The sequence below is a fragment of the Lissotriton helveticus genome, chromosome 2_2 (genome assembly GCF_964261635.1).
Source record: "Lissotriton helveticus chromosome 2_2, aLisHel1.1, whole genome shotgun sequence".
Taxonomy (NCBI): Eukaryota; Metazoa; Chordata; class Amphibia; order Caudata; family Salamandridae; genus Lissotriton; species Lissotriton helveticus.
In genome coordinates this window covers 468,769,395-468,786,287 of record NC_136060.1, presented here as the reverse complement: position 1 = coordinate 468,786,287, position 16,893 = coordinate 468,769,395, and the positions used below count along the sequence as shown (strand labels likewise).

The 16,893-nt window shown below is 46.1% G+C and overlaps 2 protein-coding genes across 2 annotated transcripts in view; both read left to right on the top strand.

Annotated features, from left to right (window-relative positions):
- Positions 1 to 16,893, top strand: part of SLC4A11 (solute carrier family 4 member 11) — a 1,943,806-nt gene that overhangs the window by 934,825 nt on the left and 992,088 nt on the right. The window contains exon 4 of the mRNA XM_078678714.1: positions 6,404 to 6,562. Within this exon, the coding sequence (XP_078534840.1) occupies positions 6,404 to 6,562 (159 nt within the window). The remainder of the gene's footprint in view (positions 1 to 6,403; positions 6,563 to 16,893) is intronic.
- LOC144821543 (uncharacterized) overlaps positions 1 to 16,893 on the top strand; it is a 1,076,254-nt gene that overhangs the window by 1,036,583 nt on the left and 22,778 nt on the right. The window lies entirely within an intron of this gene.

Here is a 16,893-nt window from a genome sequence, read left to right as displayed (position 1 = left end):
GAAAAGGGTGCAGTCGAAGTGGTTCCTGTATCTCAGCGAGGGAAAGGTTTCTACTCACAGTATTTCCTCGTTCTCAAAAAGACGGGAGAGTGGCGGCCCATTCTAGATTTGAGAGCGCTCAATTTATTCCTAAAACAGCAATCTTTCCGCATGCTGACGCTATCAGAGGTCTTGCGACCTCTCCAGCGGAGATTTTCTCACAACAATAGACCTGCAAGACGCCTATTTTCATGTGCCAATACTCCATCGGCATCGTCGGTTCTTGAGGTTCACAGTGGGTCACGCACACTACCAGTTCAGGGTGCTACCCTTTGGCCAGCGATCAGCTCCTCGTGTCTTCACGAAAGTTTTGGCTCCGGTCATGGCTCATCTACGTCTTCAGGGAGTTCAGATCTTGCCTTATCTGGACGATTGTCTTCTAAAGTCCCAATCTCCTCTACCGTTGGCTCACGACACACGTCTATGTCAGCAGACGTTCGAGTCACTGGGGTTAACCATCAATATGGAGAAGTCACATTTTGCTCCGCTGCAAAGAAGAAACTTCCTAGGAGCAATTCTAGACACGGACCTGTCAAAAGCCTTCATCTCCCTCGAACGTCATCAAAAGATAGTCCGTCTGGTCTCTCTCATCCGGTCAAAACAGTCAGTTTCTGTGCGGACGTTAAAGTCGTTTCTGGGGATGGCTTCGTCCTGTATCGGACTGATCCAAAATTGCAGGTTACGCACTCGTCCTATACAGGAAGAATTGGACCTGCAATGGCGCCAGGTGTCGGGGTCTTTCAACGACCTGGTGAGGGTGACATCCCGCATGAAGGACAGTTTGCTTTGGTGGGTAAACCCATCCAATCTGGACGAAGGAACTTCGTTTCTAGCCCAGTCTCCGGATCTGACATTGACTACAGATGCGTCCATGGAGGGTTGGGGAGCTCATCTCCAGGACCTTTCCATCAAAGGCAAATGGACGGCGACACAACGGACCTGGCATATCAACCGGCTGGAGTTGATGGCGATCTTCCTAGCGCTCAGATCTTTCTTGCCTGTAGTGCAAGGAGAGTCGGTGTTGGTTCAGACAGACAACACCACCAGCATGCACTACATGAACAAACAGGGCGGCACAAGATCTCAGCCACTGTCTCAACTGGCTTAAAGGATTTGGGACTGGGCTCTTCGTCATCAAATTTCATTAACGGCGGTCCATCTACCGGGGGTGTCCAACATCCTTGCGGATTCTTTGAGCAGGTCCACGTCATCCACTCACGAGTGGGAGATCCATCAGCCGTCTCTAGACATGGTTTTCCGCCGTTGGGGTCGCCCCCTGATATATCTCTTTGCAACCCCGGTCAATCGGAAGTGCCGAACCTTTGCCAGCTGGCATCCCCACCCAGAGTCCAGCGGAAATGCCCTCCTCATGGATTGGACCGGACTGTTTTCGTATGCATTCCCTCCGTTCCCGTTGGTGCCGAGTGTGAGAAGTTGGCCTGATATATAATGTTCACTATTCTAGTGAACACTTTGTATCAGTCCAAACAACCCATATTGATGTCTGGTTGTAAGTCAACCTGATAGACCAGCTATCCTAGTAGCATGGACACGTGCAGTCTTTAGGCTAAACCCTAGAGGGCGTGTTAAGCCAGCTGTTTTACCATCACATTTACCCCTTGAACACCAAGTGAAAGGACACCACACAAGTTGTTATGAAAATAAACAGATATTTATTTATAACAAGTCTACCCTGAACTCTTTGAGTCAGGGAGCTAAGCACTCAACAAAACTCTTACGAAAATACTTTAAGTCGCACAATTTACACAAATGCCCGAGGGGCACGAAAAACCATATACTAAACAAGTGGAATGCGTAATTACTAGCAGGCAAGTACTATTCTCATAGGCTTTAGAATCGCTAGGACTGGACTACTGAACCTTTAGATTACGAGCAGGAGGCCTAGGGACGTCGTGTGCAGAGTGGGAACTCTCACGCGTAAGGCGGGAAAAAGTCTATGGAGGCTAGTAAAAGCAAAGTTAGTGTTTTCGGGCGAACCCGACTAGGTAGGTCAAAAACGAAAGTGGATCTAGACACTTAGAGAGTTGGTCTACGCTGGAGCACCGGAGTACTCGGTTTACCTAGCCCAGGGGCTGCGGCTGCATAGGGTTCAAATGTCGTCGGGTTTCTTCGTTGATGAACCAGGAGCCTGAAGAAAGAAGTTGCTGGCAGGCGACCAGTGAAGAAGTTCTTGGGGATCCAAGCCTGGATGGTGAAGAGGAAGACCTGTAAGCAGAGGGGACCAAGTTCTGAATCACTAGCCAGTGATTTAGGTGGGCACCAGAGTGGCACCGGGCGAAGTCACCTCAACCAGGTGAGTGGGCGCTGCTGGGCTCTGCAGTCTCTCGGACCAGGAGGCGTTGTCGGCGACCAGGATGGAGGTGCGAGCTGTCCCACGAAGATATCTGCTGTCGACGTCGCTGGACCTAGGATTGGGGCAACAAGTCTTGGCAAATGCAAGCCCACGCGGTGGACTTAAAATGGCGTCTGGAGTGGACCAGGAGGGTCCAGGGTGCTCCTCTGTTGGAGGGGAGCAAGGGCCAGTCTGGAGCAACCAGACCAGCGGTGTTTGTCGTCGAAATTCGTCGTCAGAGGGCCACTAGCCAACGGGCAAGCGACCTGGACAACGCGGTGAGCAGCAAAGAGCAGAAGGGCCCCACGCAGATCTCGTGGATGCAGGGGAGCTGAACTTCGGTGCTGGAGCTGCTCAGGGTTGGGGCTTCTCTTACCCCAAAGCACTCGGTCGAGGGTCACTCGGGAGTCGTGCTGGTCAAGCGTCGTGCAGTCTTGGAAGATGGCCGGTCCCTCGAGGTCTCGTCACACCCACGAATCACAGCTGGGCTGATGATGCAGGTAGAGGTCAGAGGTGCCAGGGAAGCCGGTTCTCGTCGAGCTGGGCAGTCTTGATCCGGTGAGGAGACTTACAGCAGACCGCGATGCTTGGTTGGTGCCTGCTGCTGCAGGGTGACTACTCCTTAGCCACAAGGGAGAAATCTTGAGAAGGGTCTTGAGTTCCTTTCGTGGAAAGTTGGTTCAGGATTCAAAGATGATCTAATTTGGAAGGGGGCCTGCTCCTACCTTTATCCTGCAAAAGGGGGCTGGCACGCGACTAAGTCCTGCCCTATGGGTGGGACTAGGAGGGGGGTGGTTACACCCCTCTCCTTTGGTGGGCTTTCCCCAGATCAGGGGCTGGAGTGCCCCTGGAACTGGTTCAAGCCGGCCTATGCACAGTGAGCACCGGGGTGCCACTTGCAGTCACCTTCCTCTAAAGCCCTGCCTACCTAGGATACACAAAATCCTGTCTGGGACGGTGCTGGCACCGCCCCTGGCAGGAAACCCTTTGTCCTTGCTCCTGTGCTGGGAGGACTCCCAGCAGCAGGAGGTCAGACTTGTGTCTCGGTGGCAGCATCCATCTTGTGGAGCTGAGGCTATGTCTGACTTTAACCGGGATTACAGGTTACATACATGTCGTGTCCCTCTAGAAGGGTGGAATGCTAACCCCGTCGCCATAATTGGCGAGGGGTTAGTATTCCAATTTGTATGACACCTTACTCGACATGTTTTGATAAAGCGATACCAGAGTTGGCATATAACCGCGAGGATTATAATGCACTTAAGAGTATATGGTATGCGTTATCATGGAACAGCTATTAGGACTTGGTTCCGCAAGCTGCAAACGGGCTCAGCTCATGCCAGAGCACCATTTCACCTTATTCCACGCACTCTGCCTTGAGGATTGTTAAGGCCTGCCATAGGAGTGACTGATAGGAATATAGGTGTCCATTTTAGGTTTAGATATAGGAATACTATATCTAAAGCAAAGGGTGATTACACCACCTTGCCCCAGCTGTCAAGCAGCCAGTTGTGTCTGGTTTAGTTAGTCAACCCAGGGGTGGCATAATACATGCTGCAGCCCCTGGGAGACTTCTGGGTGCACCTCAGCCCTGGGTACAGGGACTTGGAGAGGGCCCAGTGCCAATTCAGTACCTGGGTACAATTTGGAATAGAGAGAACAGCTAGGCTGTGGGTCTGATTAGCAGGCCCACAGCCAGGGAAAGTCGTAAACCAGTGAAGCAAAAAGCAAATATCTGGGTGATCATAGGATTGCAGACCCTACTCTCCTACACCGAGGACGTTGTGGAAGATGCGCAGGCAACCCTGCCACTTAATACTGATCGCACCTCGTTGGCCCAGACAGGCTTGGTTCTCAGAACTTCTTCTGTTATCCCAATGCACACCCATTCCTCTGCATCCACGTCCAGACCTCCTGACGATGGACGAAGGTCATATTTGCCATCCAGACCCAACTACGCTTCAGTTATGGGCACGGAACCTGAATACATCGAATTTGCAAATTTAGATATGCCTCAGGAATGCAGAGACATTCTAGCTTCTGCTAGAGCTCCATCAACCATCAAAACGTACAAGCTAAAATGGAAGCGTTTTTGTCATTGGTGCGCTGCATCAGATGTACATCCAGTCAGTTCCACTCCGGAGCAGCTTTTTCCTTTCTTTTTGAGCCTCGCTCAGTCTGGTCTCTCTCATGCCACCTTGAGAGTCTTTCTAGCGGTTATTTCGCGCTTTCGACACGATGGTTCAGCGTCTCTCTGTTCATCCAGAATAATCCGACAGTTCTTTAAAGGTCTCTTCAGGAAGTTTCCTCCTGTTAGGCGCCCTCCTCCGGCATGGCACCTCAACGTGGTGTTGTCACAACTAATGAAGCCTCCTTTTGAGCCAATTCACAAAGCAGACATCAAGTTTCTTACCTGGAAGGTTGCATTACTTTTGGCCTTAACATCTTCTCGGCGTGTAAGTGATCTTCACGCTTTCACGATCAAGCCTCCGTATTTACAATTTAAGCCCGATGGAGTGTCACTTCGTACCAATCCTTCGTTTTTGCCGAAAGTACCTACTGATTTCCATTTGAACGAACCTGTCTTCTTAAAAACTTTTTTCCCGGATCCAAGATCTCCGGCGGGACGACTACTACATTCTTTAAACATCAAACGTTGTCTAAAGTTTTACATTTCAAGGACTTCCCCTTTCCGTAAATCCGATCAACTGTTTGTGGCATATGGACGGATGCGGAGGGGACACTCAGTGACAAAACAAACAGTTGCAAGATGGCTCTCAGCAGCTATCTCCTTCTGTCACCAGCAAGCTGGCAAGCCTTTACAGTGTTCAGTGAAGGCACATTCGACGAGGGCGATGGCGTCATCCACCGCTTTGTTTGCCGGGGTGCATCTACACCAGATTTGCCGGGCATGGTCCAGCAGGCACACCTTTACCAGACATTACTGTTTGGAGACCATCAACGAGGCGGATACCGCAGTGGGGCAAGCAGTGCTTCGTCATCTTTTTAAATAAGGTGGGCCTCTGTTCCCTCCTCCTTTTCTTTCTGTGATTGCTATATGCTTTTAAGCTGTATGTTTTTAACTTCAAGTTGGAGAATATGTTTAGCAATCCCAGTTCTAAGGAGTTTACTGCTATCTATTCTATTCAAGCATGTGAATCTATGAAAGACACCCCTAATACTGGAGAAGAACAATTGTTACTTACCTGTAAACAGGTGGTTCTCCAGTATTGGTGTCTTTCATAGATTCACATGCGACTCACCCATCCTCCCCTCAGAGGCTCTCTTCTCCTCATGCACTCTACTTCACTTTGGTGCTACGAAAATCTGAGGGCTGGAGCTTCTGAGTAGAAGGTTCTAGAGGGTGCTTGAGCCTGATTGGCTGCAGTTTGGACTAACATAATGACACTGATATGTTACAAATGAGTTTTTCTCTTTATAATGTATTCCTATGGAGGAGCCATTATAGAGGTTTCTCCAGTGTGTATTTTCTCTATTTTATTATGTATTATGTTATTACATATATATATATATATATATATATATATATATATATATATATATATATTAGCATTATTGCTATCTTTATGTACCGTGGGACTCCCACTTCGACGACGGGGAATATTCAAGCATGTGAATCTATGAAAGACACCAATACTGGAGAACCACCTGTTTACAGGTAAGTAACAATTGTTAATTTTTACTATAAAAATATACAGAATGCTGAAAATGTTCTTCCGAGCATGTAAATCTTTAGAGTATATTAACATTACATTAAAAGCGCTTACCACAGAAAGTATTCAAGGCTTTAAACATTAGTCCAGACTTTTTCGGAAGTGCGTGTATTGATTTTGGAAAATGGAATGTCTGGATACTATGGAAGTGTTAGGAAATCAAAGGTTGTCACTGAATATGATTATTAGATAAGCCAACTTTTATTTTTGATATGCAATTCAGGTAAAGAAATGGGGATTTAAAATAATGGTTGTAAACAAAACTATTGAATTACAGGTTACCTTAAGTGTGATACGGATGAAGGCTGTGAAACTAAAGAAGATGGTGGAGGAGGAGGAGATGAGCTCTTTGACACAGTTCAGTCCTCTATTGTTTCTGGTGACAGCATACGTTTTTTTGTGAACGTCAACTTAGAAGTACCACAGAGTATCGCAGGTATGTTAAGTCCTGTATCATTTAAGTCTTAGCTGTCTCTGGCAGTTAATTATATTTTGTGCATGAAAGTATTTTTTAAACAGGGCTACATGATGCTCCTTTCTTTCTACAGTTTAGAATTCCTAATATGACAATTATGAAAACATCAAGGCTACGAAGTGATTTTGTTTCCTTCTGTCTTGTCTCTAAAGGCCAGCAATTGTTTGAAGTTTGCAAGGCTATTATTGGTGCTGTACTTGAGGGGTATTAATATATTTGTATCTTGTAAGAGATCCATCAACTAGTACGGAACCCCAGATGTTTTGCTTTTTTTGTACCCCATTTTAAGCAAAGAATGGACTTGTAGATTGGAATTCTAGAAAGCTGAGAGATAATTTAGCACAAACCCTGATATTAGCCAATACAGTTGTGTGATTTTTTAAGATAAAACGCAAAGTTCCTCCGATGAATTTCAACAGCCCAGAAAACTTACTTGGGTGTAATCCTAATAATTCTTTGTGGCTATTCTTCCAGATTTCGTAGAAAGGCAGCATTTTCCTGTATACATGCTGAACTCGAAGCACATCATTTAAACAACATTTTCAGTTGTTAAAAACAGAACTAAACAGTGACAATAGAAAAATGTGAAACATAGTACAACATTACAGGTTTTAATGAACCAATAGTCCCTTTATTTGATCAATATTTAATTTGATTTAAACCTTTTTAACTCTGATAACTTTGACAGAAAATATTCATGTGTTGCAAAAGATGTAAACCATTACATATATGAATACGGATTATAAAACCTAGCCACATTATTGTCTATTTTTAGTGTTTATTCATTTCCCAATTTCGAATCCTAAGTTCCATATTCAGTAGTACCTTATATTGATTTCATGATTCATTAAGTTTATGGGCAGATTAAAAATGTGTTCAGAGGTTTCTCTATCAGTTGTGCACAGTGTACAAACTTGTGCTTTTTTTTAATGATAGTCCATTGACTTAGTGCTAACACCCTTCAGCAGCAATTGAGACAGAACAACACATAAATGCGTCTGTTCACAATCACAAGAAAAGGCCAATGAGCAATTGTTTTTTATATTGCTAATTTTAATCAAGACATTGGATCTATCAATTTTGTAAAAAGCACACTTTATATAAAGAAAAACAATATAATGGTGTCTCTTTACGTGTGAAATACAGTTAGCAAGTGGAGTATGGAATTGTCCTTATAGCAGTCAGATGGAAGATCTTATAAGATCCATGAGAAAATATTACTCCCTGAGGGATAACCAATAATGCTATAAAAGTTTGAAAGCTATTCAACATAATTTTCAATTTCCATGCAGTAGATTAAAGCGAAGCATTGTGCATAAGAATTTGAAAGAATCCTTTGTTAGCGCCTTATACATCTTGATACTTGATGTATGTGAATTATTGGAAAAGCAAATACTGGGAACTCCCATTGTAGGAAACAATAATGGAAAACCATGTTTAAGGGAATGCTAATTAATCGAAAATGAAAGGTAATCTAAAGGAAAGAATTGTGAAAAAGAATCCAAAATTGTGTTCAACTCTGGTGAAGTTTAGGACTAGTGAGGGTTTTTTGGGGTCTGAGATGAGTAATGTTTTGGGATAATGAGTTTTTTTAGGGATCAGGAATGGTGGAGGTCAAGTTTAGAAATGGGTTTTAGGGTTCAGGGATGAGGGAGTTAAAGGGTGTTTTATTTAGGTGTCATGAATGGGTGGAGTTTAGGGGTAGGTAGGGGTGGTTTAGGGTTCAAGAATGAGTAAAGTTTAGGTGGGAGGTATTTTTAGGATTCACGGGTGGACGCAGTTTAGGGCTGATGAGAGCTTTTAAGGTTCAGTGATGGGTAGCAGTTAGGGGCGAGGAAGTGATTTTAGAATTCAGGATTGGATGACGTTTAGGGTGTTGATGATTTTTTCTAGGATTCAGGTATGGGTGTAGTTTAGATGTAGAAATGGGTATTTAAGGTTCAGGGATTGGTAAAGTTTAGGGGTGGTGAGGATTTTTAGGTTCTATGGAAGGGTGGAGTTTGGCTATAGTGAGGGGTTTTAAGGCTTTAGCCGTAGGGGGTTAGGGTTCAGGGAAGGGTGGAGTTTAGGGATAGTGAGGGGTTTTACTGTTCAGCTATCGGTGGAGTGTAGGGGTAGAAAGGGGGTTTAGGGATATGTAGCTAAGGGTGAAAATTGCAAAAACCACAGTTGATGGACAAAATGTAGAACAATGTCATACATTCACCCCAGTACAAGGATCTGGGCCTAAATCCATCGTTTTTTTACACTCCACACCACCCTGGGTTAGACACGGGCTATATGCATATCAGCTCTGACCCTGTGCCTCATGGGAACAGTCCAGTCCGAACTACCAAGCCATGTCTTTCCCAGACTGGAATCAAGCATCCATGGACCGGTTTCTGGCTATCAGCCTTCATCAGCCTGGATAGCTTGACTCCAGTGGTGTGGAGAGCCTGGGACTCACGTCTGAGCATACCCAGTTCACTTTGGGTGAAAATTGCAAAAACCACAGTTGATGGACAGAATGTAGAACAATGTCATACATTCACCCCAGTACAAGGATCTGGGCCTAAATCCATCGTTTTTTTGCACTCCACACCACCCTGGGTTAGACACTGGCTATATGCAAATCAGCTCTGACCCTGTGCCTCATGGGAACAGTCCATTCCGAACTACCAAGCCATGTCTTTCCCAGACTGGAATCAAGCATCCAAGGACCGGTTTCTGGCTATCAGCCTTCATCAGCCTGGATAGCTTGACTCCAGTGGTGTGGAGAGCCTGGGACTCACGTCTGAGCATACCCAGTTCACTTTGGGTGAAAATTGCAAAAACCACAGTTGATGGACAGAATGTAGAACAATGTCATACATTCACCCCAGTACAAGGATCTGGGCCTAAATCCATCGTTTTTTTGCACTCCACACCACCCTGGGTTAGACACTGGCTATATGCAAATCAGCTCTGACCCTGTGCCTCATGGGAACAGTCCATTCCGAACTACCAAGCCATGTCTTTCCCAGACTGGAATCAAGCATCCAAGGACCGGTTTCTGGCTATCAGCCTTCATCAGCCTGGATAGCTTGACTCCAGTGGTGTGGAGAGCCTGGGACTCACGTCTGAGCATACCCAGTTCACTTTGGGTGAAAATTGCAAAAACCACAGTTGATGGACAGAATGTAGAACAATGTCATACATTCACCCCAGTACAAGGATCTGGGCCTAAATCCATCGTTTTTTTGCACTCCACACCACCCTGGGTTAGACACTGGCTATATGCAAATCAGCTCTGACCCTGTGCCTTATGGGAACAGTCCAGTCCGAACTACCAAGCCATGTCTTTCCCAGACCGGAATCAAGCATCCAAGGCAGTTCGGGCTGGACTGTTCCCATGAGGCACAGGGTCAGACTGATTTGCATATGGCCATGTCTGAAATAGGGTGGCTGAGTGGGCTAAAGAATGGTGATGGATTAAACCCAGATCAGTTGACTGGGGGTGAGTGTTTGATTTGCTCAAACGCTCCGTCCATCATCCCCTTTTGTATCGATATGTAGCTAAGGGGTCAGGGATGGTTGAAGTTTAGGTGTAGTAAGGTTTTTTTAGGTTTCTGGAATGGATGAAGTTTAGGGTAGAAAGGACTTCAAGGGTCCAGGGATGTATGTGGTGAGTGGTTTTTAGGCAGCAGGGGTTGATGGTGTCTAGGGGTTGGTTGTGAGGGGGACGGATAGTGTTTAGGAGAGGTGAGGGAGTCAGTAAATTGAGTGCATCTGGAGGAATTGTTTGACCGTGTAAAATATATAAATCTAAAATGTCCCCTGAAGTGAAGCACTTATAAATACCTCTGACAAAGCTGCTTAAGAAATTAAGACCTGCAAACATTGTATTTGTACCTTGAAAAATAAGTATGCTAAAGCCAATTTCGAACAAAGACATTCTATGAATTAGTTTCTAATAAATGGTAAATGTCATACATTCTGAAAAATTCCATAACATAGTGCAGGTGAACTGTTTTCTCAGTAATGGTATTGTATGAAATCGTTTATCTATGAAATCAAGTGCAACCCTTGACTCCATTGGGCCTTGATTCTTTCACAAAGATATATTGTCAAATCAAAGTTTTGGGACATGGGTCAGATAAAAAACTGAAGAAGTACAACTGACTACCTGCCACTCTCACACCTGTTTACCAACTGCTCTTTGACCATGGCTTTCACAATGCAAAACAGCTGCCTGCATGCCCCTTCACATGGTGTGCTGCGTGTTAGGCGGTGATTGTTCCACTGCAGCTTTTAGTTTGTCCTGTTTGAATTTAGCTAGAACTTTCTTCCCAGCTCCAAAAAACCATTGGCTTGTCGGAAGAGAGGACTGAGACTGATAGTGAGTGTGTGAATCCTTTGCCTGTCTACTTTGATGATGACCTTCAAGATGACTCTCTGGCTTTAGGGCAAGCTGTGAACACATCCCTGACCCTTCACTAACCCCTACTGGAACGTAAAGTAGTTTTAGGTAGGCTCCAGTTAGAATTTCTTTTATTCATTACTGTAGGGCTATCTTAGAAACCAGAAAGACAAGTCTTTTCTTCAGAGAAGAGATTTTCCCCAATGTAAACAATGTCTGAATCTTTGAAAAGCTGAACTATCTATTGACAGGAGACCTAATATGTTATCCAGTATTATGGGTGTCTTTCATAGATTCACATGCCTGAATCATTCCCCGTCGTCGAGATGGGAGCCCCGGTAATAGAAAAGTAATGTCCTATAGACATACATAGAGAAAAATAGGCCTAAGGGCCTTGCCTTAGTAGCCTATCTATGTCCTTTTGTAAAAAGGACCAAATTTCCAAAGGTAGCCAATCAGCTACCACCTCCCTCTAGAACCTTCCTGCCAGGAGCCTCAGTCTCTCAGATTTTCTACCGCACGTTGTGCTAGGGAGTCCCCACCTGAGCTCTCCTCAGGTTTCTTCAAATTCTTTACTTTCTTCAAAAAACTTGGATTCTACTTCAACTATGGCTGAACAACAGAAAAGAGGACTATTCAGAGCTTGTTCTTCTTGTGGCAAGAAGAGACTGCACGTCGACGACAAGCATGAGACTTGCCTCTACTGCCTCTACCCTGACCACACAGTAAAGGACTGCAGGGTATGTAGAACATTCTCTACCAAAACACTTAAGGATAGAGAAGGCAGACTGCTCCTCTGGTTAAACAGACTAAAAACCAGAGATGTTGAGGTGCTCTCCTCGGAGGGCAGTGAAATGGCTTCAGTTTCCTCAAAGCTGTCCTTAAAAAGGCCAAGGGAGGCTTCCCCTGGCCATCCAGACGTCCCTCACAAAAAGACTACTTCAAAGTCTTCTGAGGCAAGATCTGACACGTCTGTGAAGGATGCTGCAACCTTCAGAAAGCCATCGCAGTCCTCGTCGTCTACTTCCATGACATTATCTTCAAGGAAAACGAGCTATGTTTCCACATCGACGACGACAATCTCGACGACGGTGGCATCGTCAGCCTTGACTTCAACGACGACGACCACCCACTCGTCGACGACGGGTAAGCCAATATCGTCGATTGTACTTATTAAAAAACAGCATTCGTTTGTCAAAACTCCGTCGTCATCTCCGTCGACGTCGACAAAACAGAAAACACCGACATCGTCGACGAGAATTCAGTCGACGTCCACCGCATCGTCGACGAAGACACCGACGACGGTAGGAGCACCGCCGACGACAACTGCACCGTCGACGGCTACTACGACGCCGACGTCAAAACTGCCGTCGACGTCCACGACGACGGCGAAGGTACCGTCGACGACCGCATCGACGACGGCGAAGGCACCGTCGACGACTACTCCGTCGACGGCGAAGGCACCGTCGACGGCTACTCCGTCGACGACCGCCTCGTCGACGACAGCTTCATCGGCGAAGGGACACTCGACGCTTGAAAAGCGATCGACGGCGATACCGTCGACGACCTCGTCGACGACCTCGTCGACGACGACATCATCGACGCCATGGAAAAAAGCGGAGTTAATTCCATCAAAAAAGGTCACCAAACTCCCTATTACGCCCGAATTAACATCACCCAGTAGGGTTCCATCACTGCTTCCTTCTCACATACTACAAGCTGACGAATCAGATGATGACCACTTCGAACAAGCTACTAGCCCGTCAGATCTCAATGTCAAATGCCAGAGTACTGACGATGACGGAGATGATGTTATATTTACGGAAGAAACTGTTCAGGCTCAGGTACATACTCAAGTCACTCCAATGATCGTATTGCCGGCCGAGATAGTTCATGATCTTCAATTCCTGATCACAGACTATAAAAAGCGATTCCCAGAATCGTCAGCGACACCATCACATGGCAATTCTCAAGAATCTTCCACACAGCAAAGATCACCAAGGGCAAGACCAACGCCTTTGGTTATTCCTCAAGATACTGAACAGGTTCACAACATACAATCCTCTGATGATGACGACGAACCTCCTGAGGAAGGTGAGGTTAGAGATGACCTCTCTCAAAACAGAGATGATGAGGATTACGTTGCTCATTCTCCGGCCACACCGGAACCCAGCACATCAGACTCTCCACCAGTGGATATCGGGGGATTCCACAATTTAATAGAGAGAGCGGCCACTAGATTTCACATGGCAATGGAAACAAAGGTAACGGATTGTTTCCTGTATGACTTCAAAGACCCCATAAGGAAGGAGGCACGATCCATTCCCATAATAGAACATATCTGGGAACAGGGGCTACAACTCATGCAAACACCTGCATCTGTTTCCATAGTGGTCCCTAGACTGGACAAAAAATATAGGGCTCCGTCAACGGCACCCACTTGTTTTAATTCACATCCAAAACCTGATTCGGTCGTCACTCAAGCCGCCCAGAAGAACTCCAGAAACCCATCCTCGCCACTCTCAGCACCACCAGACAAGGAGGGCAGAAAATTGGATGGCATAGGCAAACGCTTCTCCACAACGTCAGCCATGACGGTCAAAGTGGCCAACGCCATTGCTCTGCTGGGCAGATACAATAGGCAACTATGGGAAGACATTGCTCCATATCTCACGCACGTGCCTGATGACTTGAAAAATGAGGTCCAGGCACTCCTTCATGAAGGTCAAATGTCGGCATCAGAAATCATAGATTCAGCTGTCGATGTCGCCATGACAGGCTTCAGACAGCTTGCAGGTGCCGCAGTTTTGCGCAGGCAAGGTTGGCTCAAAGCGACGTCCTTCAGACAGGAAGTACAAACCAAAGTTGTAGATATGCCCTATGACGGACAACTACTATTTGGAGCTAAAATAGATGAAGCCTTGCAGACGATAAAGAAAGACACCGATACTGCAAGGGCTCTCGGGACTTTACAATTCAGGAACCAGTCCTTTCGAGGGCACAGAGGACGAGGACAATCCACGTACAGAGGATCTTATCAAGGCAAATCCACATATAATCAAAATCGCTCCCAATATCCACAGCGGCAGCAACAACAAAGTCGTCAGACCCCCTACGGGAGACCGAACTTCAGGGGCAAATCGCAAAAGAAAACGGCTGGCGGAAGACAATGACCAATTCCCGCAGCCAGTCCCCCCACCGTCCGGTCCGCTCAAAATTGGTGGCAAGCTGACACATTTCCTCCAAAATTGGAAAATGATTACGACGGATCGGTGGGTACTACAATTGATTCAACACGGTCACACCTTGGAATTCAACTCCATCCCACCGTTCACCCCTCCTCACAAACATCATCACAAACACCTTCGTCTGTTACTGCAGGAAATCTCTTCCATGATAAAAAAGGGAGCAATAGAGCGAGTCCCATCAGCTCAAAAGGGAAAGGGATTTTATTCCCGCTTCTTTTTAATCCAACAGAAAAAGAAGAAATGGAGGCCCATTCTAGATCTCAGGGCGCTCAATGCCTTCCTGAAAAGCCAATCGTTTCGTATGGTGACTATCCAGGAAATCTTAGGCTCCCTGGAGGAAGGAGACTTTATGACATCTTTGGACCTGCAAGATGCATATTACCATGTCCCAATACACAAACGACACAAAAAATTCCTACGATTCGAAGTAGCAGGTCTCCATTACCAATTTTGTGTCCTCCCATTTGGCCTCAAATCAGCACCTCGCATTTTTACAAAGTGCCTGGCTCCTGTGGCAGCTTACCTGAGACAACAGAATCACCAGGTCTTCCCCTACCTAGACGACTGGCTGGTGAAAGCACCGTCTCTCACGGACGCACAGCTGTCTTCCAACGCCTGTCTCGACATTTTCCGGAACCTGGGTTTGACTCTCAACTTCGAAAAATCTACTTTACAACCCACCAGGATAATAACATTTCTGGGGGCCACTATAAACACCATTTCCTCCAAAGCTTTCCCGTCTCTGGAGAGAAAAAACAAACTGATGACTCTAGCTACCGCGATATCTTCAAAACCAACTATCAAAGTAAGGATTTTCAAATCTCTTCTAGGGATGATGTCTTCCTGCATTCTACTCATCCCTCACTGTCGGCTCAGAATGCGCCCCCTTCAGGAGGCCCTGACCAAACAGTGGACCCAATGTACAGATTCCTTCGAGGATCACATAGTCGTCACTCGACAAATATCCGAGACGCTGGCCTGGTGGATGAAGCACAAGAACCTATCCAAAGGTCTCACGTTCTTGTTACCAGAAACTCCACACGTCATAACGACGGACGCATCTCTCGAAGGCTGGGGTGCAGTCCTTCAAGACTTACAAATCAGCGGCAGATGGTCGGAGCAAGAGAAGGCTCTGCATATCAACCTCCTAGAACTACGTGCAGTCCTTCACTCCCTACAGGCATTCCTCCCTCGCATCAAAAATTCTGCAGTGCTAGTGAGGACAGACAACACGACCACAATGCACTACTTAAACAAGCAGGGAGGGACACGCTCGCTGACGCTGTCTCGCGAATCACAAAAAATTTGGAACTGGCTACTGCTCAACAACATCACATTAACATCGGAGTATGTCCCAGGAAAAGACAACGTCATAGCAGACGCTCTCAGCAGACAGAGGTCAATGTCCCACGAATGGGAACTGAACCAGCAAGTTCTAGACAACATCTTCTCGGCATGGGGAACACCTCAAATAGACCTCTTCGCCACCAAGGAGAACAAAAAATGCCAAAGCTTCGCAAGTTGGCATCCCCAACAGGGGTCATTAGGAAATGCATTTTCCATCGCATGGCGCAACGTGTTTGCGTACGCATTTCCGCCATTTCCCCTGATCAGCAGAGTCATCCGGAAGATGAAAATGGAGCATTGCACATTGATTCTCATGGCCCCATACTGGCCGAGACAACATTGGTTCGCGGACCTCCGACGCCTCTCAGTCCGTCCATCAATCCAACTGCCTCAACATCCTTCTCTACTCTCGATGTCCAAAGGCCAGATACTCCACCCGAATCTGACATCTCTCAGATTATCGGCTTGGCTCCTGAGTACCGAGAATTCTGTCACCTAAGCATCCCGCAGGAGTGCAAAGAAGTCCTAGCTAAAGCAAGAGCAGTTAGCACGAACAAAACTTATTCCTTGAAATGGAAGCGATTTTGTATTTGGTGTAAAGACAACAATATACACCCTTTCAGGATCACTCCAGAGCAGATACTGCCTTATCTCCTGCATCTGGCCCAAACAGGTCTTGCGCATGCTTCCATCACGGTACACCTGGCAGCAATCTCTCGCTTCACCAGGTCTTCAAAAGGCCCTTCACTATGGTCCAACAGACTGATAAAACAGTTCCTTAAAGGGCTTTACAGATCTTTCCCTAGACCAAGACGAATACCACCAACGTGGCATCTGAATATTGTACTCAATCAGTTAATGAAACATCCATTTGAACCTATCCATAGGGCCGAACTCAAATACATTTCCTGGAAAACTGCACTTCTTTTAGCTCTAACATCAGCCAGAAGAGTCAGTGAGTTGCAAGCTCTTTCGATACAGGATCCTTTCTTGCAATTTAGAGAAGACAGAGTCATCTTAAGAACCAACCCCCGTTTCATTCCTAAAGTCCCCTCGGACTTCCATCTCAATGAACCGCTTGTGCTTCGCTCATTCTTCCCGAACCCAGGCACAGTGGCGGAAAGATCTCTTCACTCTTTGGACATTAAGAGATGTCTAAAATTTTACCTGGACAAAACGAAAGCTTTCAGAAAGACCAAACAACTTTTCGTTGCCTTCAGCAGGCCGAGAAAAGGCATGCCACTCTCCAAACAATCCATTTCCAGATGGATATCGGCAACAATTGCATTTTGTCATGACAAAGCCGGACGTCCATTACA